At 43.7% G+C, this 27,728-nt stretch overlaps 1 protein-coding gene across 1 annotated transcript; it reads right to left on the bottom strand.

Annotated features, from left to right (window-relative positions):
* PLEK (pleckstrin) lies at positions 1 to 27,423 on the bottom strand. The gene is made up of 9 exons (XM_024553041.3): positions 27,293 to 27,423; positions 15,313 to 15,468; positions 14,946 to 15,127; positions 13,290 to 13,381; positions 10,179 to 10,363; positions 8,493 to 8,597; positions 3,966 to 4,049; positions 3,048 to 3,117; positions 1 to 1,722 (listed from the first exon to the last, which is right to left on the bottom strand). The coding sequence occupies exons 1-9, from the start codon at positions 27,332 to 27,334 to the stop codon at positions 1,586 to 1,588; spliced, it is 1,053 nt and encodes a 350-aa protein (XP_024408809.2). The 5' UTR covers positions 27,335 to 27,423; the 3' UTR covers positions 1 to 1,585.
* Between the last annotated feature and the right edge of the window lie 305 nt (positions 27,424 to 27,728).

The raw sequence follows: 27,728 nt of genomic DNA, 5'->3' as shown, positions 1-27,728 counted from the left end.
CACTGAACACAGCATGTTTATTTCCAAACATAAAGTGGACTCCATATTAATAAATACATTTAACACTGAATAGAAAAACTACTGTGAATGGTCTAGGAAAACAGTTTACTACAGAATCAGGAAAAGGCAGTCTTTTCCCTGTAGGCCATTGATAAAAGAATCTGGGAGTATGAGGAGCCTCATGGATATTGTGTGAAATTGGGGGAAGAAAGAGAGCTGATAAAATCAGGAAGAATTTTCTACTCTTCCTTCTTCACTGGGTCAATAAAATTAAATTTCTGAAATTGGGAAATACACCTTCACACACATCCCCAGTCTATTTCTCAGTTTTGGCTTAGAATCACTAGTTAGTGGACATGAACAAAAATTGGAAACAGGTACCCAATTTGAATCTAGGTCAGATTACTTTGGTTGCAAATGGGTTCATGAGGCCCCTCATGGCCAAGCAGGAGCTGCCACAGCTTATGCTTAAAGCTCAGGTGCAACCACAGCGTCCTTAACTGAGAACTGAAAGCACTGGTCAGTGTTGACAGCCACCTCCACTAGCTCTGTCTAGACTTAGGTCCCTCAGTGATGTCTTTGTATAAAGCCATCATCCAAGCTGCCTGCTGGTGGTCCAGCTCCTGCACCCTCTGGAGCTGGGGTTGGGGACACACTAGCCAGGCATCTGCCCAGGCCCCTTACCCATGGAGAGAATCCACTAAAGGAACCCATATGGCCACTTTTTTTCTGCAAACATGCAAATGAAACAATTTCAAAGGTTTGGAGTTCCCCATCCTAATTATAATAAATGATAGAGAAAGGCTCCTGAAAGGGACAAAGATAGACCCTTCTTAGAACAGCCTGAAGTGGGAGTAGAATACGCCTGCTCTGAGTGGCTTGAAAGCATGGAAAAGAGCTCGGCTACTCCTGGCTTCCTTGGGTCCTTTTCTCAGAAGACATAATAAGGACATAATAACTTTCCAGGCTGCATATAGTAAGTGAAAGAAGGCTCTGACCTAAAAGCCACCACTGCACTGCTGGCTCTCGGGAAGTTTCTGGGTAGAGGGAGGAAGGCAGACAAGAGGTCTCCTTCATTTTGATACATAATCTTGTGGCCAAGAGCAAGAGGATGAGGTGGAAATGAATAAAAGGAGTTTATGACTCTTTTTCAGAAAAATTTTAAAGGAAAGAGTTGTCTCTGGTTCTGAAGGCCAAGATTTAGCCAAGAAAGGACACCAGCTGGATGACCGTGGGTATTAGAATCACAGGGCTGTTGGGTTTTAAGCTAGGAGGAGCTTCCCCTTCGTTTCCCAGAAGAGGAACCTGAGGTCCAGAGAGATTAAGCAGTGCACCAATCCCACATAGCTTGCTATATCTGCTTGGGGGACACAGAGAGTGGCAGAGAGACTTCGGTGAGCCATGTGGTGGGGTGCAGGTGAACATCGCGTGGCATGTGGTTAGCTACATTTAGAACCTCTGCAGAGGAAAAGTTCCCATTCCTGGGCCCTCTCTTGTTGATGTGTCACCTGAAGTGACCAGATCCTGGACCGAGCTTCTCTGTGGGGTTTCTGCAGGAGGGTGATGAGGAGCTGCAGGTGCATCCTCACTTCCCAGTCCGGGAGGCCACCTGGATGGCTTTGATCCACTCGGTGCGCTCCTTGGGGGTGGCCGCTTGCAAGAAATAATGAACTTCACCAGCCGTGATGATCTCAAAGAGGTTCTCTTCTTCACTCTTCTTGCCTGGTGAAAGAGAACGTGAATGACAATGCACGTGGCACCAGAAAGGCCGCCTACTTCACCCCTTCTGCAAGGAATGAAATCCCAGTTTTTGGAGTGTTCTAAGAAAATCAGTTATGTAATATTCAAACTTACCATCATTTAATGATCATATATATTTACTGGATAATATATTTGCAGTATTTATATAGACAGGTACATAATACGATTGTGTGTGTATGTGTATTTAAGAAATAAGTGAAACACTCAAGGAGAAACATTTTTTAGAATTCACAAACAAACTAAATGTCTCACTTTTGCATACCAATAGAGTTCAGTGAGTAACCTCTAATAGTGTCTAATGAGTAATTTCCCTACTCATAATACAAATGAAGTGCTGACCCTAATATAGCTTTTTAAATTTATAAGTAAAGAAGTGACCAGGCCCACCACCAGTATCAGCAGTAGAGCCTGAACTTGTTTTATCAAAGGCTAAGTGAGAGTCTCTGCTAAAACAGCGAAAGTGGTAAGCTGGCCAATACTATGACAAGACTTAAAATATCCGCCTTGAATTAAAAAGCAAGATGCCCCTAGGCCCGAACTAAAACAGGACTCTATGGGGAGAGGGGAGTGAGCAGATTCAGGGAGTAAAAATAAAAAATCTAGGCTTTTGCAGCTGCAGTGTTTTCCCATCAGTCTCTATAACATCATAAACCCAAAACGCCAAGGCGAAACCCGGGTTTGGATGTCTAAACCACACCTGCACAGTGATGCCACCATGCCCACACCTGAGAAGCAGATCTACACCACCACTCTTATCGCACACATCAAATCATAGACTTGTGGTCAGGAACCCAGAGGTCATCTGGTGCAAGTCCCCCATTCTCAGAGGAGGAACTAGACCCAGGTTAGTTAGGTGGTTCACCCAAGGCCATGCTGCTAACCGACTAGCACAGGCCTGACTATAACCCAGGTACACCCTCCACTCGCTGCACAATTGTTTCTTTTTTTGTGAGAAATTTCCTGGTCTGTAAAAACCTCCCATTAAGGAATGTCATGGGCCAGTTACAGGCATCAGGAGGTAACAAGTTTCCATTTAAGCCAGTTCTGATGTGAAGGATTTTTCTCTGCATTGCTCAAAGACTTACTCAAGGCATTCACAAAATCTCTAACTTCTCAAGGCCCAAAGAGCTAGCACAGCAGTAGGGAAACAGTAGGTTTTCAGAGAGCGATTCATTCCTGCTTATGCCTGATCAATGGAATGACTGATAGCCATTGGCTCAGGATGCCCACGTGTGGGAAGGGAGCCTAAGTAGACACACCTATCTCAGACAAGACTTCATTCTTACCATCTGGGTTGCTCTCCACTGAAGTCACCACACAGCCTCTCAAATGAATTGCTCCCAGAGGATCTTCCCCCTAGAGGAGAGAGGAGTCCTTTGTTATGTTTCCAGAGTACAATGTATGGATATACCTTACCTTGTTGGTACAAAAGCCACACAGACTCACTCTGGTATAGATCAGGGCCCCCAAAATAGATAAAAACAGAAGGAGCTTAAAAGAAACCCATCCAGATCCTCCACCCCCTCGCCCAGGGAGGCAGAATGAAGAAACAGAAGTCAATCTGAGCTTCATATCTAGAGCAAAGTGGGAGGGGAGGTGGAAGTGCTGAATCATCAGAACCCATAAGAGAAGACGTGCGTGTTTGCACAGCTCTTTGGCCCCATGCAACTACTCCTCACTGGAGGGAATCAAAGAGCCCTGCACTGCAAGCAGAGGCTGAGGACCCAACCCAGACGGCGTTGTCTTTACGCTTTAGAGGTGCCTCAGTTTATTGAAGAAAAGCCCCTTCTGAATACTCAACAGTCTAAATGCCTAGATTTAAACACTGCTTTCATCCAAGTTGGCCTGGAAGAGAAACATCACTTTTTTGCACATTAAACCAGGAGCAAAATGTTGAACTGGTTGGGTCTCTCTGAAAATGTTAGATAGGAGCAAACAAAACAAATTTATGTTGAGTTGACTAATAAATGACAATTTAGTGATATTTTCTTCCATCCCTGAGCTTATGCTGACCTCAAGCCTAAAATCTCAATTCTTTGCAATAAGAGGAGGTGGGAAAAGGTAGAGAAGGGAGGGAGAAGTAAAAGAGGGAGGGTGAAGAGAAAAAGGGCACGTCCACAGGGCAGAAAAGGGGATGGAAAGCCCTGTGAATAGATCCAGGGGAGCCTTCTAGAAGAATGGATTTATTGACCACAGGATCTCACCCCAGCAGGGTCATAGTAGTGCAGATACGCAGGATCTTCTCTCAGAATGAACTTCCGCACTTTCCAGTTTTTCCTCCTATGCCCCTGTATCCAAGAGCAACACAAGAAATAAATGATGAGTTCTTAGCATCACTCTGTACACACAGTACCTACAAAATAAATCTGAATTGAAAAAACAGGAAAATAGTTGAAATACTAATTCCAGGAAAACCAGGCCCTAGCCCATATCTTTGTCAGAGAGCTAGCACTGTGTCCCATGAACAATTTGGATGTTATTAAACTATGGATTAAATTATTTCTAAGATGTCTTCCAACTTGGTATCACACAAAATAGTGCTATGTATATACAATGTACTTTGTTAGGTAATGTGGCGGCTATTATAAGATTTAAGACATGGCCCTAGTCTTCATAGAGTTTATAGCCTAGGTGTAAAAATTCAATAGCAAATATCCAAATCAAATAATTGTTGTAGAAGATAATGGATTTCAAAAAAAAAATAAAAGAGAGATATGTGATTCTGGGTTTGGATGTCAAAGGAAGTCTTATAAAGACCTATGCTTATCCATGTGAGTGAGAAAGAGGTAGGGGAGAGACCATTGACAACAGAAAAGCAGTGGGGATGCACAAGGCACATTCAGATGTTGATTAATAAGAGCAATCTGACTAGAAGGCAGGGCTCATCAGTAATTGTTGAGTCAAGGTTGGATAAGCAGAAAGAAACTCAGTAAAAATAAAAGGTGGGGTTGTCGCTGAGTTGGAAGTGAAGATTAATGTGGTGACAACAAACAGAATGGATCAGCTTGCTGGGCTGAAGATGAGCCAGGTGCAAGACAGTAAGGTAAAAGGTCATTAGGAAATCATTGCAATGATTCAGGCATCACATCATCAGGGACCAACATCATCAGCATCAAAGGAAATGAGGAGTGCTTGTTGCGCTGGACATGATGGGGAAGAAGGGACTTCACCTTTTCTAATGGAATTAAACACTGACCCTGTAGGTTTTGAGGGCAGAATTTGTATCTTGTTTGTCTTTGGTCCTCCAAAGCCCAGCACTGTGCTTGGCACATGGAAGCTGCTTCATATCTCTTTGGAATTGCCTTGAATTTACCCAGACCTTTCAATTAGCTTATGGCAGTTTTTTAAAATGTCACAGTCAACCTGAGTGTATGATTTCCAACAGAAATTCAAGTGACTTAAATAACTCAGAAGCCAAAAAAGTTATTAGATTAAAAGATATATAGCTTCTATGTTGCCAATACGAAAAATTTTGTTCTTTAACATGCCACATATTGACAGGCACATAAATAAATTTTCCAACATTGTTCATTGTGCTTGTGTAGAAAACAATAAAACACTTATAATTTTAGCAAACAGTGCCTCCTTTATAATTCTGGTCGGAGGAGTTTAAAGAGAGCCTTCCGGAATGGATCTGAGTTATGTGGCCAGTCATTTGATCAAGGAGCTCATCTCAAGTCTTCACTTGCCTGAAGGTTGAATCTAGGAACCCTGTGGAGTCATAAGGGAGAGCCCAGAATGTTTCTATCTGCTATTTTGTGTCCAGAATGGTTTCTGCAAAGCATCAGTTTCTAAAATTCTCCTTAAGAATTTCTGCTCTTTGCCTTAGCCAATGCTGCCTATAAAGTGCGGGCCCTGGAGTTTCTGCCCATACCGCTTCATCCTGACCTACAGGCACACAAAGCCCGTCCTCCTGTGGAATTACTGGGTGAATGCCAAGTTTCCATGAGTCGGTGGAAAGATGTGAAATCAGCCAACCCTGGCCAACCACCATATTCCCTTCCAGCCCACACTAGCATCCCAGCGTGACATGCTGAAGAGTTTGATGTCAGTAAGTGGGTGTCTGCCTGGCCACCTCTCATCTAATGAGCATTTCCTGAGGGACTTTAAGGAATGCATGTATGCCTGGAGGTGCCACAGATTGCTGCTGATTTGCCAAAGTCACCTGCTTATATTTGACTGAATTCATTCTACACATGCTTATTGCCTATTATAGACCAAGAAGGATGCTGAACTTTGTAACAGATACGAGAAAAAAAAGAAGTGTAACACATTGTCCTTCCCCATCAAAGAATCTATATTGGTTGAGAAACCAGATATGTATTGTGACAACAGAATAAATTATATTAAAAAGGATTATATTGAATACAATCCAATCTCATTCATCCTTAAATTTGTTACATTCCCCCAAATAGAACTATTTCCTCTGGGATGGGGGAAGTGGGGAGGGAAAGGTGGGGCGGGGAGGGGCCTGACCTCCAACGGGGCGCAGCTACTTCCCCATCTAAGGTGTGGAACACAGGTGCCGCTTCTCATTATAAGCATTCCAAGTAGGTTAACTTAGGCTAAGTCCCAGCAGGAGACCCAGGGAGGCTTAGTTTTTATGGCACTTAAAAAGGGCATTTTTAAAAATTCCCTTTAAACCAGGGTTATGAAGCACTGAACTAAGAGATTGGGAACATTAAAGAGGGCTGTCAATTCAAATAAAAGAGGTTTTTGTGCCCTCCCCCAGCCCCCTAAAAAAGAGAAGAAAAAATACTGTAAAAGAACAAAATTCCTGAAGGCACATAGATTGCTGTTTTCTTCATGTTTAAAGGAGGTTTATAAGGAAGACTATTTGGACGGTAGCATATGGCAATAGGATAAATTAGCTCTTAAGAAAAAAGCCAGGTCTGTGGTTCTCAGCCCGGGCCACACACCCGTGGGGAGCTATAAAGCCCAGAGGCGGCATGTACTGGCCTGGCATGCTGACAGGTCCCTAGAGGATTACACTGTGAACCAGCTGGGCTAGCCAAGGCTAAACTGTAGCCATCGAAGGCCAAGTGAAGGGAGGTGAGGGAAAACGTGGAAGCAGGCCTACTTCTAGTCCCACTGTCCTTAACACACATGCAGGCACCCACTATCCTCAGCCAGTTTTCCACCACCCTGGGTCTCCTCTGGGGTGGGGGGGACCTCTGCCCCGATGACGCCCGTCCAGCTCAGTCTTTGTTCACCCCTTTTCAACCTTCATGTTCAATTTTCTCAGGGGTCCTCTTTAGACTGGGGCTTGTCGATCAACTACTTCAAGAAAAGTCATTAATGTCTGATAACAATACAGAATTCTGGAAGGAATCATCAACATAAGAAAATAATGAAATTCCCTCCCAAGTTACTCTTGTCTTAATGGCTACGTCTGAGCACCTCTAATCAAAGAGCCAGGAAGGTAGGGGTGTCTGGCAAAACCAGAGGAAGAGGGCAGTGGGCCAACTCTGTCCCTCTTCCCTATGTAAGGCTGGCCTTGCTCCTATGACTTTCCTTTAACCTAGTCACTGGTCACCCTGTCGTAAAAGTTATTAGAATTGTGTGTGAATTTCCAAATCTCTGCTGTACTATTTCTTAGGACCCTGATATAAGGTAAGTTTATCGTGCTAATTCCCCACTTGCCCTGGTGAAACTCAAAATCCACATCTGTACCTAATCTCAATTAGCCCAAATTCCCTTTTTTAATGTAAAAATATGTTCAACATTTGTTCTCCCTTTGCCCTGAAGGTTCAGGGTCCCTCTATGAGATGAGTCAAATCTCAGTCCCACGGAGCCTATAGACAGTGCACAGAAATCTCCTTACTGCGATCAGACTCTCCCTGTTATACACTGACCATGCCTTTAAGACAGCTCACAGCACAACCAGAAAGGCAAGCCTTGGCTTCGTACAGCAGCCGATGTGCTGGTATCAGATTATTTCATCCTGAATATTCCCTTGTTTTCCAATTGCTTCTGCCTCTACTAGGTGCTGGCCCTGGCTTTCTCCCTCAGCCCCAGCCCTCATACCCTCTTTCTTATCCCTTGGAATCTCATGCCTTGGCACCTGGTAACTAACTATAGCTCTTCCGCTCACCCCAACCCTTGCCTCCCAGACTAGCAGTGACCTATACCTGTGGACACTTGGTAACTGCACACGACTTCCCCCCAGGACTGAGTCTGTGCCTTCCAACTGGATTTGACCTTTGTTTGCTGTTGCTCCTGCAGAGTTGGCCTCAGACATGCCCTAGATTTGGCCTCACTATGTCCTACCCACAGGCTGGACTGGCCCTTTGCTTGTTCTCAACCATACATGATGTCCCTCTTCTGGGTGTGGCTTATAACTGTTTCCTGGTTACTTTGTAGAGAAGAAGGACAAGCAAACAGGTACTTTTATTATGAAACATCTCTGTCTTTTGGATGGCATCTCTCAGCCAATGGATTTCCTCCAGCTAATTAAAAGGTCAATATTTTTCTTGAAACATCTCTTTTTCCCATGATATTGGTAACAGAGTCGTTTCCTTTTTCCAAGGTGCACCTTCTGCCCTGCCTGCCTCAGTCCTCCTGACCCAATGCTGCTTTGAGCATCTACTTAGCTACTCGTCTACCTTTCACTCTGTGGGCTTCACACACGAGCTGACTATTGGCCAAACAAAATACCACTTGGTGGTTTAGAAAGAAGAAGGAACTGGGGGGAAGGGAAAGGCTAGAAAAGGATAGTGGTGGTCACTCACTTGCTTCAGTAAGCATCCCTGCTTGATAATGACCCCTCTGAATTCTTCTTTCAGAATTACATCATCATCACTGGAATTCTCTTCACAGAAGAACCCACTGTCTGGCTATTGAGAAACAAAATAGCAAGTTTATTAGACCAGTCGTAGGCGTATTGCTACTTGTATCCTCTTCATCAGCACACCCCCTTCCCCTCCCCCGACTTCCAGGCAATGGGGTAGGCTCCTTCCCCTTCTCCTGTGCTTCATATCCCAATCTGAACTTTAAAGGCTGTCCTTGGTTATCTCATTTTTCCTCCCACCTTATCTTGTTTTTAGATGGATCTTCCTCTCTAGTTTCCACTCATGTGATCTTATTGATATCATTTCATTTTCTTGGGTTGCTCAAGCTACGCAAGGTGGAGTACACAAAACACAGAGTTTATCCCTTTTTTAATTGAATTAATTGAGGTGACAATGGTTAATAACATTATATAGGTTTCAAGTGTACAATTCTGTAAAACATCATCTATATATTGTATTGTGTGTTTGTCAGTTTTTTCTTGTATTATCATTATTTATTAATTATGTATTATTTTCCATAGGAACAACTGTAAACTTACTTTTGACCCACCCTGTATTTTAAGTCTAGCTCAGCACACTTCTTTCTTCAAAGCCTTCCTTCTCTTGGGACCCCATGGCTGCATCCTTGAAAGTAGAGTTGGCTAACTTATAATACGCTGAATAACAAGAGCTCCAGTATGATCTGTGCTACTCAGCCCTTCTACTTTGAGAAGGCCAAGAGCTGGTGCTCAGCCTCATCCTCCGAGGTCATCAGGGAACTGGGACTTGCTTAGCTATAAGCAAGCCATGAGTCATACAGAGGAAGAGGAGCCACTGTGATGGGTATTTTTAGAATCCCACATTTAAATGGCTATAAACAACCAAATTAAAGGTCTGAAAAATATGCATACTGACAGTGGAAGTTCCCCCAAAGTGAAATGAAACTCTCTCTGGGACATTCACATATTTTTTGTAAAGGGTTCTTAAGTAAGTTCCTAACTTCTGTGCTTTGATCCCCAAATAGAAATAAAACTACCAAAATCCCCCTAGAAATCCGCTGTTGCAGGGTTTGTCACGTGGCCCAAGGGCAGGTCCCTACTGTGTAATCCAGTGTTTCCCAATCTGTGGTAAGCCTGCCCGCGGTGGGTGGTGCACAGGATGGTGGGGGAGGGAACATGGGTGCATGTTGTATTAAGTTGCGTATTTCAGTGTATATTTGGAAAAATGCAATTAGCATATTGTGATTTTATGGATCTCCCTCAGGGAAGGAAGCTCTGTGAAGGCTGCGATTTTTGTTTTTTTAAACTGCTGTTATCTCCTTTGTCTCAGAGAGTGTGCAGCATGTACTAGGGCCTAATCCATTTTTATAAGTGAATAATTGCTGAGAAGAAGAATAGACATAGTAAAGTTTTACAAGTCCTTTTAAAGAAAACTATTCAAGTAAACAATATTTTCCTTTAAACTGAACCACTTGGGCGTGGCAAGCACTGAGTTGGGGGCAGCTCTCAAGTCAAGAACACCCAACAGCTCTCGGTAGAGGGCTGGGCCTTTCCTTCACACGTGTGGGTATAAACGGAAATCAACCCAGAATCTGCCCAGAGCAATCTCTGCCACAGGAAGAGTGGCTGGGTAGCTTTTCTCACTTACAAAGTAGTAGAAGGCATCGGGGTTGTCCAGGAAAGGGTGTTCAGCGGTACCGTCCACCGCAGTCTTGGACAGGTCTCCAGCAGGCTGCAGGTACCCTTCGTTGAGCAGTGAGGAGGCGATCATGAGGCCTTCCTGGCGATTCCGCACAGACTGGTTGGAAACCAGCCAGTCGATGACACAGTTACCTGGATGGGACCATCAGAGGGAAGGTCAACTCTCCTAACCAAAGAACAAACACTGGCAGTCACCTCTGGAAAGCTCCAGAGCACTCATGTGTCTAATTTGTCTGATTCCAAGAAGGAAAAACAAAATCAGTGGGATGGACACCTGGAAACAAAGGAACTGTGTAAAGGGTTTTTTTTTCCTCCTTAAATCTACGTGTTCTTTAAGAAGCAATGCATCATCGATGAAATAGTTTTTACGAACCCACTCATTTATTCCATTAACACACAAACATTTATTGTGCATCCCACAGGTGCTAAGTACTGGGATGGGCTTTGGGAGACCCACTTGAGGGATCTCGAGTGGAGAGATGGGTGATAAGTAATTGTGAGAGCTGCTGTGCTGTGGGTCCGCTCAGTGGAGCTACTGGGCCAGATCTGCAGGCAGGTTCAGACGGGGTGGGTGGGGGAACGCGGCTGTTCATGCACCGTTAAGAAAAACTGAATAGAGGAAGTGACATTGGGCCCAGGCTTTGAAAACAGTAGATGTCGGCCAAGCTCAAAAGGCAGGGGCGGAGAGGAGCCAGCGCAGGCTGAGGGAGCAGCAGGGTGAACAGACTCGCACAGGCACGAAGCAGCTTTGCTGGGGATATAAGGGAAGGAGTTGATGGAGAAAAGGCCAGAGGAGACAGTGCAAAGAGGAAGGCACAGAGTCAGGGGAGAGCTTTGATGACACATCAAATAACTTGGCAATGAGGGGCCACTGCAAGTTTTTAAGCAGGAAATAACTTGGTCAGATGTGTATGTCCTAAATTAAAATCTGATGATAACTCTTGCACTGAATGTCACCCTGGTTTTGCAGGGTAGCAGGGACATTGAAGGGTCATTTAATCAACCTCTACCTCTGGAGAGGATTGCAAAGAGAATAAAATGAAATTAATCCATGAATTGGGTTATTTATTGGCAGGCTACAATGAAGCTTTGTATTAAAAATGACATGTTCTTCACAAGTGTAGCCAACCAGAGAGCCAACAGCACAGGCAGTGGGCCCCGCCTGAGTCATCCGACAGAGAGTGGGGGAGTATGCCATCCTTGAAACCGGAGTGAGAGCCGTTGGTTAGTGAGCCTTCCATGAATTTTGTATATGAAAGGCTTTTGTCTCCTTTTCCTTCTCTAGAGGGATAAACTAATGAATACTGAATTTCTGTTTTTACTCCTCACAGAGACCCTGTAAAAGAGGTAAGGCAATAATTGCAGACCACATTCTACAGATGAGAATATTACAGCTGAAAGAGTTTGAGGGACCATAGGCCTGAGTTACACCTGCAGCGGGCCTTCACTTAAGTGTTGCAATCCCAGATTCCATCCTCGTTCAGCTAGGCCTGCAGAGGCTTGGAAGACAAGTTCAGTCTACCCTCCCCGTCACCTGACATTTGAGGTCTTCCATCACATGTCAGGAGTGCCTGGGTCCCAGTCTCTGCTATAGACTTGGGTTGCTGCTGAGAATACCTGACTCCTACGTGAAGGCTTGACTCCCCCACCCTTGAATTTCTGGAACCTACCTTGGCATTCAATGGGGAGGACTTAGGAAGGTCTAGCCCAGTCCTATGGGACTCAGGAACAGGTCACATAGGAAGTAAGTCTGGCCGGGACCTTGTGCCCAGATCTATATTGATAACCCCATCCCTACTCCCCAACTCATTCCCCGAGTCCTAGGCTCTGTCTTGGTGACCTCAGTCCTGCCAGAGTTAGGGCCCTGCTCCTGTCAGTTTCCCTTACCACTACCCAGGCTTGGTACCTGGACCCAAATCTCAGCCGTCTTTTCTGATGTGAATGGGCTCCTGCCTTCATTCCAGGAAGCTGAATTCCTGTGGGATACTACCCTGTCAAACCGTCTAACTCTCCAGCTTCCTGATCTTGACCTGGACCATTTGCGTGAATTATCTGTCCACTGGATTCTACATCTGTTGTCTTCTCTCCAAGTTTTCCTCCCCTGACCACTCCATCCTAGGTAAGCCAGGGCTGCCATCAGACAAACGTAGGCCCAACTATACATCCTGTCTTGCCCCCTAATGAACCATCAGTGCTACCAGGGTGGTCATTTTCTTTTCCAAATGCATGTTCTTCATGTTCTTGCTCCATAACTTCGAACTCACCATCCACTCGCCCATCTCATCAGAATTTCTTCCCACAAATGCTTATTGAAATTCTATCCATCTTTTAAGGTCAGACTTAGGCACCATCTTCTGTTCATTCCAACAACCCTCTGAACCTTTCTTTTTCCTGAACTTGCAGAACTGATTGTCTTCACAGACTTGTGATCTCCACCCTGAGAGCTTGCACAGTATAGTACTTAGTGTGCACCAGCCACCGTTTTAAGCATGTCACGGCAAATCGATAAAGTGGATGTTTATTCCCATTTTATAAACGAGGGAAGTGAAGCACACAGAGGCCAAGTAATTGACTGGCCTGAGGTTTTACAGCAAGCTGCAGAGCCAGGATTTGAACAAAGGCAGTCTGGCCCCAAGGAACATGTTTTTAACCACTACAGTATCTTCCTAAACACATAACATTTAATGCCTGACTCTGTGCAGCCTCAGACATCCCTAATATGGTTACTTACATCTTATATTATATCTCTTACTTCCTGTTTATCATTTTATTCAACTCTGTATCCATTTTAACATAATGCCACTTATTGGGAGAGAAAAATGACCCTTTGATTGATATAGCTGAATTCCCAAAACTATATCTTGGACAGCAAAGTACTTTTCTACCCTTATTTGTGATTCCACACTGGGGAAGTTCAATTCTCATGTTCACCAGTCTTCATCATATGACCCCATCCACCCAGCATGCTCCACACCTCCCCGCCCCACATGTAAGGCTGAGCAGGAACTCTGTATTGCCTTCCCCAGCTGCCCCCTCTCAGACCTGCAAGGCCTTTTACCTGTGAAGCAGTGATTAAAAATCTTCTTGTCCTTCTCTAGGTTCAGTTCTTTTATTCCTTTTTCTGTGTCTTTCATGGACAAATACATAGCACTGCACAGAGATGAAAACAGACAGGTGAGTGGGAGCGTTTCCTCTCAGGGCGTCCACCTTGGAGAGGCTGACCATAAGCACAAGCTTCTCCCCTCCCCAGGGGCCCCTGCTCTAACCTCCCCACTAGATCACAAGTAGTTAAAGGGCAGAGCTGGTACTTACATAACTCTGTGGCCTGCAGAGCATTCAACAAAATGTACTAGGAAGGTAATAATTATTTCTTAAATTCATTAAGCTCTTTGTTGATTTAACACCTAATACCTGAGACAGAGAGTTGCTCTCAAATAGGTGGCAAAGATGAAAGGTTCTCAGGTCCAATTTTCTATACACACTCTATAAATTTTTAAGGTCCCCCAATCCCCATATTCCAGTTCTTTAAGTGTCCATCAGGAGACCATCTAGAATAGATATTTGCCTCCAGGGAAGTGAATGTTTTAACTAAGCCTATCTCTTATTCTAATAATTATGAGACAATGCACAACAGTGAGAGGTTCCCATTTTTGTCCTTGAAGTAATAAACTGAAAACAGCCTGATCAGAGAAATTGCAAGCAACTAAACAGAAGGGCACTTCCACGTATCGTGTGGTTCCATGTAGCATGAACACTACTCCCACTCAGCTCTGACAGCCACGGCCAGAAGTGTGGTCACTTGATGACCCCAGCCAGCTGCTGCAGCTGGACCAGGTGCCTCCTCCTGGGTCTTTGCCAAAAAGCTTTCCTGGTGAGAGAAGGTGCTCAGTCTCACCAAGCTCAGTGTGCAAACTTTGTCACACTCCTGTGTCATGTAATTCTTGTGTTGGGTTGTAGAAAGGATTTCTCTTCAGCCCCTCTCAGGGTCTCAACGAACAGAACAGTTGTTGAAAACTTTTAGTAACCAACGGAACTCTTTCCAACTGGGCTCCTCTTTCAGGTTATACTCGATGTAAATGCAAAAGTATCAGGAAGCAACAAGAATCCCAGAAAAAAAAGGGGGGGGGGGACTTGTGTGATTGAAGATATGAAATGTGCAGAAAGAAAGGAAGGCACCCTGTTCCCAACCCCTGGCAGGGGCTGAGTTTACCTGTGAACCTGTAACAACCTTTAGACAGCAACCATCACCTTCAGGTCCAAGCCAGTCAATGTCAGAGGACGTTAAACCAGGTCAGGGCACAAATGGCTCCTGCCTAGGATGGGTGTTCAGCTTGGCTGGTCCTTGCTGACGGTGTGAACGTGTGTACCTGAACTTGAAACCTCTCATACTTGGATGCATAGCCCCTGTCTTTTCCTCCCTTCCTAGAGATCCTGAAGCTTTCTTTCAAGACTAGCTTATTATGGCTACTTCATAAATGCAATAAATTCTCTCTCTCTGGATCTCTTTCTCTCCTCGGTTGTTAGGCCTTGGAGAAGCCATGATCACTCCTTCAGATGCAGGGAAACATCTTAGTCCACCTGGAAGAGTGAATACAGCCTTCAGAGGTGACCAAAGCAAGCCTTGGAACAGTACCTGTTGTGAGAGTTCCCCAAAGAAAGAAAGGGAGGGATGGAGAAAAGAAAGGGATGGAAGGAAGCAAATACAGAAAATCACCCTAAGTCAATGGTTTCTGGCAGCCGAATAGATCTCCTGGTGGATTTCCTCGCAAACTTCTGGCCTCCTTCAATGCACTTAATGGCCTTCTTGATGTCCCGAACCCAGCCATCTCTCTCTTCTAGGAAGGCTGCCTGGAAGAAGTGGTCCTGCTGTTTGGTCGTAGTGATCTTAAACACAAACTAAAAATCAAAACACATCACATTAGGAATAATTCTTCTCAAGGGCCTGAGGCCCCTTATGAAACACAGCAGGGTGGGGTGTGGGCGGTGGGAGGGGGACTGGCCACCACCATATTGTAGGCTATGCACAGGCCCAAGGTCCGTGTCTGGCAAAACAGTCACTGTGGCTAGTAATGACAACTCACCATCCTTTTGCCGAAGTCCTGACAAGGGCTAGCCAGAGTGCTTCCTTTCAGGGGAATCATTCCTTTGGGGCTGCTGTCACTCTTCTTCTTATAGAATTCAATTCCATCTTCTAACAGTACAACCCACATGGGTTTCCAGGTGTTGAACACACTCCCCTGTAAGGAGAAAAAAAGAGCCATGAACCAATGTTTCCTAAAACTACTCTATAGCTGGTGCAGGCCTTGGTAAATGGCTTCGAGTTGGCCAGTGTGGACGCAGGTGCCCACATTCGTGTGACCAGCGTGCTGGGAAAGCAGCCTTCAAGGGAGGAGGGGACTGCCATTCTTCTAGAACGTTAAAAAATTTTAAGATGAACTGTATGCACGTCTGTAATCAGCCCATGAGCCTCTCATGGGTCGTTACCAAGGGAATAAAGTATGGACCTCTCCTCTTCTTGGTCTTCCGGGGCCTGTTTTCTGCTCCCCACCCTGCCCCTCGCGTCCAGTTCAACTCGGGGACGGCAAAGAGATTCTGCCTCAAGTGCCCACTCCCCTGAACGGTAGCGGATGCCGGGCGGGACCCCCTGGGAAAGCGGCATGGCCCAATGGCTGTGTTTACCACAGGGGTGGGGGCCAGACACGGTGGCGTGCGAGCTGCAGTTACGTCCACCCTGTGGTCTAATCGGCCTTTATCTGAGTGTGAGTGTCAGGAAGAAACTCAGACAGCAGGCTTGCGTGCGGGATGGCTGAGCTGTGTGACAATCCCTTGCGAGACGGTCTGGAAAGTCAGAGCACTGCTGTGCACGTCCGTGGAGTTTAGGAAAACGCTGACTGAAAAGTCGGCGGTTTGGGTTAAAGTCAACTGCCCCTGTGCGGTAAAGAGCCATTCTGGCTGGTCAGGGAAGGCCCTCTCGTCTACACTTTGGGAGAGTTTGGGAAAAGGAAGAAAACAGGGTGCTTTGCCGCTCCCCCTGGGACCCATGAGGTCACCCTGGGACCCGGCCCTGACTACCGCAGAACAGGATTATCATCCAGTTCGCAGGAGACCCTGCTGCTTATCTGAAAACACAGAGAGCTATATAAAGGCCCAGCTGCCTGAAAGGGAAGTCCAGTTATGCAGAAAGTGTAAATACTTGTGGGGCTATCGCTCCACTTGTCCAAGTGTTTCCTTTATCTTAGTTACTGAAAAAACATTTTAAATAAAACACTATCTCTTTTCTGCACAGGCAGAATGACTATCCATACTAACACCAGACTATATTCCTTCCTTGGAAATAGGCGAGGTTGGACACTATGCCAACACATGAAATAAGTTCAGTTACATACCTTTCTGTTTTACATTTATCTGGGAGAAACTTGTATCCAGAATACAAAGAGTTCCCACAAATCAACGAGAAAAACACAAACAACCTGTGTTTTAAATGGGCGAAAGACCAAAAGAGGCATTTCACTAAAGAAGTTATCCAAAATGCATCTGGGAAGGTGTTCGAATGATCGCTCAGCAGGCAAATGCACGTTAAAAGCACAGCGAGGCACTTCTGCACACCCACGGGGATATCTGACATTTTCGAAGACTGAGAAGAGCAAGAGTTGGCAAGGACGGTAACGGGAACTCCCAAACGTGGCAGGCCGGAGTGCAAAATAGCACATAAACTGGAAAGCTGTGGAGAATGTCCTAATTCGTAGAAGATATATGTTGGTTGAAGTATTTCAGGGTGAGGTAGCAGGATGTCTGCAGCTCATTCTCATAAAATATGTGTGTATGTGTATACAGGATATGGAGACGTGGAGAGAGAAAGCGAACGTGGCCACATGTTAACAGTTAATAGGTGAAGAGTATACAGGTAGTTATACCATTTTTCTCATTTCTCTGTGCGCTTGAAATTTTTCAAATATAATTTGGGAAAATTAATACATGGGCAATACATGACACTACAATATATTAAAATTAGGATACACTTTAAGGGAAACAGAGACAAGTCTATTTAATGAAATAATTACAATAACTGATAATAATAAGAGCTATATGCACAGTAAAACGTTGGAATAAATGACTGCTAAATGCCTTTCAAGTCTAAAATGTTATATTCCACCGCAGGCCTACCAAAGACCAATAACTGCCACAGTCCCGCAGGCTCTGGACCTGCGAATTGGGATAAATTGGGAGAGGTTAGCCAGCACTGCATTACTTCTGTAGACAATTAAAGTAAATCTACTCTTAATTCAGACGTAGCCTTAGGCGTCTGTCAGAGGAGGATGCGTCCCTTGGGACTCAGGGTCATTATGCGCGTTGAGAAGCCGGATCCTCTGTAAAATGTGAGAAATGAGAGCTTCCCGATAAAGTGCAAAGGTTCTTCCAGCCTGGGTCGGGGTGAGTTAGGCCAGGATGATGGGACTGTGGGTGATCTCTCTTCTCACAGCCATGAGACAGCGGCCAGATTCTCACGCAGCAACCTGACAGCACCTCCTCTCTGCTCCCCTGTATTTAACCCTTCCTGTCGCCAGTCCTCTCGGCACTCACCCAAGAGCAAAGCTGGAAGTGTGACCCTGCAACGCCTAGGACACATCACACCTGACCCGCAAATGTGGAACTGGAACTAGGATCCAGGTTTTTTGAGGCCCAATTTTATGCTCTTTCCACTTCCCCTCAAGTGCCATCTTCATTTCGGTTCTCATGTAGCTTTGAGCAATTAGAATCTAAATCATTTTGGGGGGGGGCCAGCTAGGTAGGTATACACATAACCTCATAAAATCATATGACTATGATTTTATATAATCATAAAATGTTTTAATAATATATGTAGCACGCGTCTGTTTTTCCCATTATAGACGAAACCTTGTACAATTAATTACTCGCCGCAGTGGGTGGGTTTAGATGCTGATACAGAGTTATTAAAGTTTCCCAGTAAATAACTGTTGGTCATCTTGGGACTAGTGCAGTTTAGTGCCTAAGAGTCTGGCACTGCGTAACACCGGAAGAAGAAATCTTAAAGGACAACATATTTGACTATAAAAAAATTGAACTTCTGTACAATAATAAAACCCTATAAAATAAAATATGGATATTTGTAATATATTATCATATAACTAAGTTAATATCTTTAATACGTGTTTTAAAACTCTTTAGAATCCATAAAAAGTGCACAAACAGTCCCAATTTTTTAAATGGGCAAACAATCTAAGCAAGCCATTCTCAAAAGAAAAACATTCAGGCTCAACAGACCTAAAAATGTACTCTTTCAATCTTCAGAGAAACAAAAATTAAATAAGATATAATACTTTGATGATTTTTTGTAAAGGTTTATAAAGTGTATTGGTGAAATTTGGGGAAATAGGCATGAAGAAAAGGAGCTTTATGAGTCAGCAGTTTGATGTGGGCTGTGAAAAAAAAAACCCTGAAGTCATTGTAGGCTGTACAGAAGCATAAGATCTACAGTGAGGAAAGTCATCTTCTGAATTTAATCGGAGCATAATCAGTAGATGACCTCAGGCTCTGGAGCGGGGTGGCCCAGGCTCCCACCCCAGCTCTGCCACATTGTAGCAGTGTGACCTTCAGCAAGCTCTTGCACCTCATTTTCTACATCTGGCAAATGCGAACAATGCTACACTATTTTTCAGAGTTATTGGGAGATTAAGTAAAATAATCCATGTAAATTGCTTATGACAGTATCTAGAACATAGGAAGCACTCAATAAGTGCTACCTATTTCCTATAATTCTGTGCCTCTCAGGCGCGCCTAGAGAATAACCTTGAGCTCAGGAAACCTCAAAGCCGCAGCTAAACCAGAGCCTGTTCAAAAGAGAGTGACATGATGGCATCTCTTTTGGGAGATTGTTGAAGAAATGACTAGGTTTTAGCCCAAAAAGGAACAGGCAGAGCAGGTGAGGACTGTGTTCAAAGTGTCAGACATTGTCACAGGTTGTGAAGGTTTCAGGAAAAAACAGTTTGCTGCATAACTTAAGAGAGAAAGTTAAATTAGTGAGTTCCCTGACACAAGAGGCATTCAAGCATGCTGGCTGTGGAATAGCAAAGGAAATGCAGGCCTCGGGTGGAAAATTCAATTACAAGCTATTTCAAGGTTTAATATGCCTTTGCCCCTCAGATTCTATATGTCTATTCCCAAAAAGCTGTTGTCCCTGTGACCCTGTGGAGATCTTCAGTTTCAAGACGTCCCTGCCAACCTTTGGGTCTCACCGACAAGCCAAAGGTAAATAAATTTTAAAAGTGTATTTAACATGATCATCTAAAAATGAATTCCTATTGGAAAGTTTTTATACTCAACCAAGAACATGCTTAATGATTTTAGAAAGTGGGGAAGGGAGGGAGAAAGAGAGGGGCAGAAACATAGATGTGAGAGAGAAAAATCAACTGGTTGCCCTTCTTATGCACCCTGATCCAAACCGAACCAGCAACTCGGCATGCAGCCCGACTGGGAATCAAAACGGCGAACTTCTGCTTTGGTGTGTGGCATGGTGCCCAACCAACCGAGCCACAGCAGCCAGGGCCTCATTAGAAATTTTTAACACATTAAAATTAACTATAATATGGACCCCCGATTCCTTGGTTTCTATGATTTAGACAAGTTTCCTTCCTGGAGACATGTTCATTCAACAAATAATGATAGAGAAACTCCTATGCTTCAGACACCGGCCTGGGTGTTGGGGTAAGACACAGTCTCTGCTCTTCAACATTCACCGTCTAACAAGCGAGAGAGTGACCTTGACGGAGGACTCCAGTTCAACTCGAAGAATGAACAAACTGAGGCATGTCCTCCTGTGTGAGCAGCTTCGCTGCGAGAAGCCACAGCCCACTGCTGAGCATTGGAGCAACTTTACTTTGGTGTTTAGAACCCCTTCCGAGTCACTTCCCACAGAGTGAGGACACCTCCTTCAACTTCTCCTTTCCCTCAAACTTCTCGTTTCATGTACTGACTTAGAGCTCAATGGAAAATTATGTTATGGTCAAAACCTACATATTCAACTAAAACAGAACTGTGAGTAGCATGACCGCTTATCCCACACTCATGGGACACGTTATTTTAAGTTGGTGTTGCATTAAATTACATCTTCATTTCTGCTGCATTGTAAATTTTATCTTCTGGTTCTCCAACCTGATCCATGAAATCACATGTATAACATCCCAGATAAATGGCTATTATGTGCCTGTTTCAATTCTTTGAAGGCAAGGAAACTAATTTGTTCAGTATTATGTTTTTCTATATTAATAAAATCTTTCAGGGTGGACAATCTCTCAGCAAAGTCCTGCTAGGTGAACGTAAAGACACAGCACTGAGTGCTCAAGAGCGTGATTTCTGGTGTATTAGGAGTTCGGGTTCGAATCTCAACCTCGCCACTTTCCAGCTGTCTGGCCATAGCCAAGTTACTTAATTTTTCTAAACATTAGTCTCCTCGCTTGTAAAACAAAGATAATATTGTACTACTTTCCACTGTTGAAAGGATTAAATGAAATAATATACTACGGCTGGCTTGTAGCAGGTGCTCTAAAGTGATTACCATATAGACAGATAAGATTACATAGTTTCCTAGGAAATTCTGGGAAATCATTCTGGCACACGGTTCTCCTGGGTACCACCCATCACCACAACAATGCTTTGTAACAGAAAAATCAATGCAATAAAAGCCCGAGAGGGCCACATGTAACGTGATTAGGCACAGCTTTGTGTGACCTTAGGCAAGCCTCTGCTTCTCTGTACCTTAGTTTCCTCATCTGTCAAGTAAGGATAAGAGTGGCACCCACTTTTCTCTGTTAATTTAGTGCATCAATGCATTAAGTATTTAGATCTGTCCCTGCCGCAAGGTAAACACGACATCTGTTAGCTATTATGACAATAGGAATCATTGGGTGCAAATCACTGGAGATTATGTAACAGCACTGTGTCCAGAAGACAAGGTAGCTGTATGGAAAGAGTCTAGCCTGACTCCTGTCCTCTTTTTTACCCCAGGCTTTCCTTCTTCTCCCACTCCTCTCTGTAGACCCTTTTCTTTCCTGCCCAACCCACTTGTCCTTGGGCACCCCAACTCCTGGGCTTTCTCCCAGCGTGACAGGCCACCCACAACCCTAAGCCGCTCTCTGGGTCATCCCGCTGCATGAAGAGCCTTCTGGATTGGTTGTCAAACGTTCAACAACAGTTTGCTCCATAAACCTCTAGGAATGAGGTTGGTTTAGGATGTGACGTGGAAGAGTCCAGGTTATTAATTGCATGACCTGCTCCTCTCTCTTTTTTTAAGGTATGCTTATAAACATATCTAAATCAGTAGTATGTTTTCAATGACCTCCAAAAGACATTTATGTTTATTGGCTGGAAGTAACCCGTAATCAGAGAGAAAGGGAGGTTGATGTCACGAAACCCAATCTTGCCCATAATGCTACTGTTTGTCCAGGCCTCACTCTCGCTCTGTCTGGCAAGTGCATCTGACCTTCCTTCTGCTGGCTTGGATAATCCTGCCTTTCGGCAAGCTGCACGGGGTCAACGAGCCCTTGGGCTTTGCTGTTAGATAAGCTTGGGTTTGAATCCCAGGTGGTCCTCTTACCAGTTGTTTGACTGTGGGCATGTCACTTACTCTCTCTGAGCCTCAGTTTTCTCATCTGTAAGGTGGGGATAAGGACACTATTGCATAGGATGGTCAGGACTGAATGACATCATATTCATAGAGCAACTGGCTGCTACCTGGTAGAGAAAGGAAGCAAAGTTTTGCCACCCTGAAATTGCTTTTTGGGATATCAATTTTGAGCTGGTTATTGAGGAATAAGACTCAGAGTCCTGGTCAGGTGGCTCCGTTGGTTGGAGTGTCATCCTGTACACCAAAAGGTTGCGGGTTCAGTCCCGGTCAGGACACACACCTGGGCTGTGGGTTCAATCCTTGTTGGGGTGCGTATGGGAGGCAACAGATTGATGTTTCTCTCTCACATGTCTCTCTCTCTCTACCCCCTCCACCTCCTCCCTGCCTCTCTCTCTAAAACCAATGAGCATATCCTAAGGTGAGGATTTTTTTAAAAAAGAACTCAGAAAGAAACTTTGGCTCTCTCCACTTTCCTGCCAAAAAGGTTCAGATATGAGTTCACTCATATCTGGAATCTAATGAACAAGCTAAAATAACATGCACAATAGAGACAGACTCATAGAGAGCAGGCTGACAGCTCTGACAGGGGTGGGGTGTGGACAGTGAGTGGGGGTTGGGGGTGGAGGCACGAGAAAAAAAGAAACAGAGCTCACGGAGGAGGACAATAGTGTGGGGGGAGGAGTGGGGGGAGGTGGAAGAGGTTATGGGGGATAAATGGTAATGGAAAAAGTACAATAAAAGTGAACTATTAAAAAAAGAAAAAAGAAAAGTAAAACTTATTCTAGTAAGGAAATCTTAGAATATTGCCTTAACCTAATTTGAATCAAATGTGCTAAGTGGGGGGCTCCAGGCAGGGGCCTTTAGCTTAGATACCCTGTGTCCCATTGTTCCTAAGTCACCTAGCAAGGATTTGCCTGCCATCTACATTCTGCTCTTTCTCAACTACCTGTAAATCACCCATTCTCACTTCTGAAATCTAAGACCCCCTCCCCCACCCCTTTTCTCCTTTGTCAACAATGTTGTATATAGAGAGGAGAACATAGGCAGGAAAGTCTCAGACATTCCACACAGCAATATTTTCACTGATATGTCCCCTAGAGCAAGGGACATAAAAGAAAGAATAAATAAATGGGTTTTCATCAAAATAAAAAGCTTCTGTGTGGCTAAAGAAAACATCAGCAAAATGAAAAGGGAACCAACTGGATAGGAAAATATATTTGCAGATGATACCTCAGACAAGGTTTGATCTCCAAAATATATAAAGAACTCACACAACTCCACTCCAGGAAGACAAACAACCCAATTAAAAAAGGACTTGAACAGACACTTCTCCAAGGAGGACATACAGAGGGACCAGAGACATATGAAAGGATGCTCAGCATCATTAGCCATCAGAGAGATGCAAATTAAAACCACAATCAGATACCACTTCACATCGATCATCATCATATACAAATCAACAAACAATAAGTGCTGGCAAGGTTGTGGAGAAAAGGGAATCCTAGTACACTGTTGGTGGGAATGCAGACTGGTGCAGCTGCTGTGGAAAACAGTATGCAATTTCCTCAAAAAACAAAAAATGGAACTGCCTTTGGACTCGGCAATTCCACTGCTGGGATTATACCCTAAGGATCCTGAAACACCAATTCAAAAGAACCTGTGCACCCCCATGTTCAAAGCACCATTATTTACAATAGCCAAGTGCTGGAAGCAACCTAAGTGCTGCTCATGGGTAAATGAGTGGATCAAAAACTTGTGGTATTTACACAATGGAATACTACACATCAGAAAGAAAGAAGGAGCTCCTGCCCTTCATGACAGCATGGATGGAGCTGGAGAGCATTATGCTAAGGCAGTGAAAGACAAATACCATATGATCTCACCTATAAGTGGAACCTAATCAACAAAACAAACAAGCAAGCAAAATAGAACCAGAGACATTGAAATAAAGAACAAATTGACAGTAACCAGAGGGGAGGGGAGAGGAAGATAATGGGGGAAAGAAGGGGAAGGAACATTAAGGAACGTGTATAAAGACACGTGGATAAAGCCAAAGTGGGATAGGATTGAGGGTGGGGCATGGGGATGGGTGGGGTGGGAGAAAGAGGTGGAGGGAAAATGGAGACAACTGTCCTTGAACAACAATAAAAAAGAAGAAAAAAAAAGTCATATATACCAAATGTTGCCTCACTGTCTTTGGAAGTTTCTTGCTTATGTGAATTTTTCATCAGAATGTATTAAAATTTGATTTCCTCCCATTACACATTCTTTGTTAATTTGATTATTAGCCCAGCTGGAACTTAGAAAGTGGAAGAAAAAGTATTCATTTTTTTTAGCCCCCATAGTAACCTCTATGTGGTTTTTTTTTTTTTTAATTCAAAAGTGGCAAGGTTCTGAAGCAAGGAAATCTGGCTCTTATTAAGAATGACAAAAATTGCAAAATGACAGAACTATGTATTTCCTCTTCTTCTCTTAGCCATCATCTCTATTTAAAGATCTTAGGCAGGAGGCAAAGGAAGAAACCTGCGTTGTAAAATGCAGTTACCTCACACAGAAGGAAAGCAGAAACATTTTATAGTGAATATCATTGACTGCTGACCCCAAGATTTCTGACTTGACAAACTCCTTTCACCAGAGTTTTCTTAAAGTTGTATTTTTTCCACCCCAAACATCTTTATTGCCAATTAAATTATTTCATAAAACAAAAATAAGGAGAAAGGTATTTTTATTACCACCCAGATATCTGAAACTGTGTAAGGAAAAAATGAGCAGGGAGGGAGATTCGTACATGACAGCCTGCCATGCTTTAACATAAAAAACTATCGTCAAGGTTTGTCAGAGAAAGGTTTTCCTGGTCCTTTCTTCGCTATTAACTTGGCAACCAACCCAGGAACCAGTATATATCCCCATGAGAATCTGGAAGAGGGCTACTATCTATTGAAGTGTATGTACATCAACATTGATGTACATATTAATAACCATGGTCACCTATGTAGTACCTACTACATAACATGCATAGGTTCCTGGTGTATTTATATATAATATATATGTGTGTGTAATATACATTGTGCACACATGTGATACACATGTGTGTATAACAGATGCGCGCGTTATACATACATATGTCATGTGTGTGAGCAATATAATATGTATATGTAGTATATGTTTTTTAACCATATATATGAGGTATCTGAAAAAAGCTTAACATGTAAAGAAGTTAAGAACTTCAGCACTTTCCCAGGAAATTCTGGCTTCAGGTGTAGTTCTGCAGCCAACAAAGGGAATATTCCTGAGCCAAACATTTCTTTAAAATGACAAATTAGCACCCTGACTGGTATAGATCAGTGGGTTGGGCATCGTCCGGCAAACTGAAAGGTCGCTGGTTGAATTCCTGGTCAGGGCACATGCCTGGGTTGGGGGCCAGGTCCCTGGTTGGGGGAGCGCTGGAGGCAGCCCATCAATGTTTTTCTCTTTCTCTTTTTCTCTCCCTCCCCCTCATTCTAAAAATATATAAATAAAATCTTTTTAAAAAGCAGTTATAGGTTTTATAAATAAATAAATAAATAAACAAAAAATAAATAAAAGTAAAAAATTAAAATGACAAATTAAGGAATCTTAATATATTACAACAAAGAGTGTTCAAAATGTCCCAGAGGAAATGCAAAAATTACTAAAGCTATAATTGTGGAAATAGCAATATAAAATTTCACTATTTTTCTTTCTAGTTACATTTTTCTACATTGGCTTTTACAGGCCATGCTCTGAAAGCAGTAAAAACTGTGCATTTAAGTTCACGTGCTTGAAAACCCCACTTGGTAACCCCCATTTTCTAATGGGGCAACTCCACTTAATAGAGATGAGTCTTCTACTTGTTTGTAATGTATGGAGTTTAATATATGAAAACACACACTTAATAACAGCAATTTTCATTACAAGATTTCTAAATTGTTTTTAACCCCCCCCCCCAAAAAAAACCTTTGCAGAAAATATTTCCACACACCCGCTCTTCTCAGGATACTAACCCGAGCAATCAGGAAAGAAGCCTATTGCAAAGAATCTGCATATACTTTTGTATATATGTGCGTGTCTTTTCCAAAGGATGTCTCAAAACATGACCAGCTAGAGAGAATAATAGCTGAGGGCTCATTTATTCTAGTTCTGCACCCACTCATACCTCTCACTACTGTGGGTGCATTACAAATTCTAACTTAGATTAAACGTATTCTGAGAAAATCCTGGAATACTGGACAGAGCTCAGTGCCACAAGTAAGAAACTCAGGTCTCAGAAAAGCGGGTTCCTGGTCTGTCACAGCCATGTGACCTTGGGCAGTCATCCAACTTCTGGGTCTCAATTTCCTCTTCTGCCAATGAGGAAATGAAGCCAGATGATCTAAGGTCCTTTCCAGCTTTAAAAGAGTACCAGGCAGCGACGTGTGCTATTTAATGTCCTTATAAGTGGAACATTTTGGCTAAAATGTCAAACCAACAAACAGCCTAAAAGTCACAGCAGGCAGTCATTCAATTAAAAGGCTGGACATCTGAAGGAATGCACTGAATTCAGTTCATTTCTGACCTGCGTAGCTCACGTGGATCAGTGTGAGGGTGCTTATTTACATAGGTGTTGGCCACAGGATGACACTGAGCTCTGTGTGTGAACTCCACACCCTGGGGAGTTTCACAGTGACATGTCACACGCTCGCCACCAGAAGAAAAACCACGGTACTAATACAATTTAATTTCCTGATGCCACACCAGCGAGACTCAGCATCTCTGAGTGCACTTGTGTCCTTACTTTCCAGTCCTAAAAATGGCACACTACCTCCCACCTGATGGCATGTTACATCAATTCACTAAGAATTGCGAATGAAGAGATTGCAGCCCAATAAAAAACATAGTTTTAATGCACCAATTCTAAGAAAAAAGCCCAAGAAATAACCTGCAATTATAGTATTATTGTATCAGCTCATCTTTGATCATATGATTCTCTCTCTCCTCCAAAAAAAACAGGGCAATTAGAATTTAAATAACAAATAAACAGTGTCTCCAAGTAACCGCTATAGCAGAAGACCTTGAGGCTTTTAGCATGACAGGCATGTGTGGCTCCTGAGAAGGATACTGTAAGTCGTGAGGAAGTTTGCTTAGACCCTCACCTTCCAGACCCTGTGGCCTGGAGTTCTCAGTCCCACGAGATCAAGCTGTGCTGGCGCCTGAGATTAGTTCACCTTCACGAACCAGAATGAAGTGGGACCCGTACTGGCTTCCTCCTGAATGTACTACATGCTGCACTGTTCTCCTAGTCCAGCCCAGTAGCTTCAGCATTAAACATTCTTAAAACAAGTGCGTACAGAGTGCAAAGCTGGACTCCAGTCCTCCCCAACCCTGCCTCCAGTGACACCCTTGTAGATGGCATTTCTGCTTACCCTTTTCACAAGGTAGCCCTCCCTGATCCGCTTTGGTTCCATGCTGGCTGGACAAAGAGACGGCTGGGTCCGTTCAGCAAGTCCTCTCAGAAGCTCAGCCTCCTCTGAGAGCTGAGGCGGTTGTGGGCTGCTTTTCTATAGTGAGGTCCCTTTCACAATTTCCCGTTGGCTGGCGCTCGCATGATCACACCCTCTTCCCCTCACTGAGGTGGAAGATCAGAATAAGGAAATGCAGAGAGAAACAACCCATTCTGTGCTAATGCTGGAGACTCATGAAAAGGGCAGGTGTACATTTTTATTACCATAAAGAAACTCATTCTCTTAAAGAGAAGAAAACTTGTAAAAGGAAGAGGAAAATGAACAAAAAATTCTTATTGGTGGGAATAGTCCTGGCTTAGAAATCATTCTTGAGATTCTGAACATGCTTAATAATAAT

This window comes from Desmodus rotundus, chromosome 5 (assembly GCF_022682495.2).
Source record: "Desmodus rotundus isolate HL8 chromosome 5, HLdesRot8A.1, whole genome shotgun sequence".
In the NCBI taxonomy this organism is placed as follows: domain Eukaryota; kingdom Metazoa; phylum Chordata; class Mammalia; order Chiroptera; family Phyllostomidae; genus Desmodus; species Desmodus rotundus.
This window is presented reverse-complemented; position numbering and strand designations above follow the sequence as displayed.

Excerpts from the sequence above, each read along its gene's own strand:
- PLEK (XM_024553041.3), bottom strand. The coding sequence starts at position 27,334 with ATGGAACCAAAGCGGATCAGGGAGGGCTACCTTGTGAAAAGG. Across the intron at positions 10,364-13,289 it reads TTTTAATCACTGCTTCACAG|GTAACTGTGTCATCGACTGG; the intron begins GTAAAAGGCCTT and ends GGTCCCATCCAG. Across the intron at positions 1,723-3,047 it reads AGTGGAGAGCAACCCAGATG|GCAAGAAGAGTGAAGAAGAG; the intron begins GTAAGAATGAAG and ends CTCTTTCACCAG.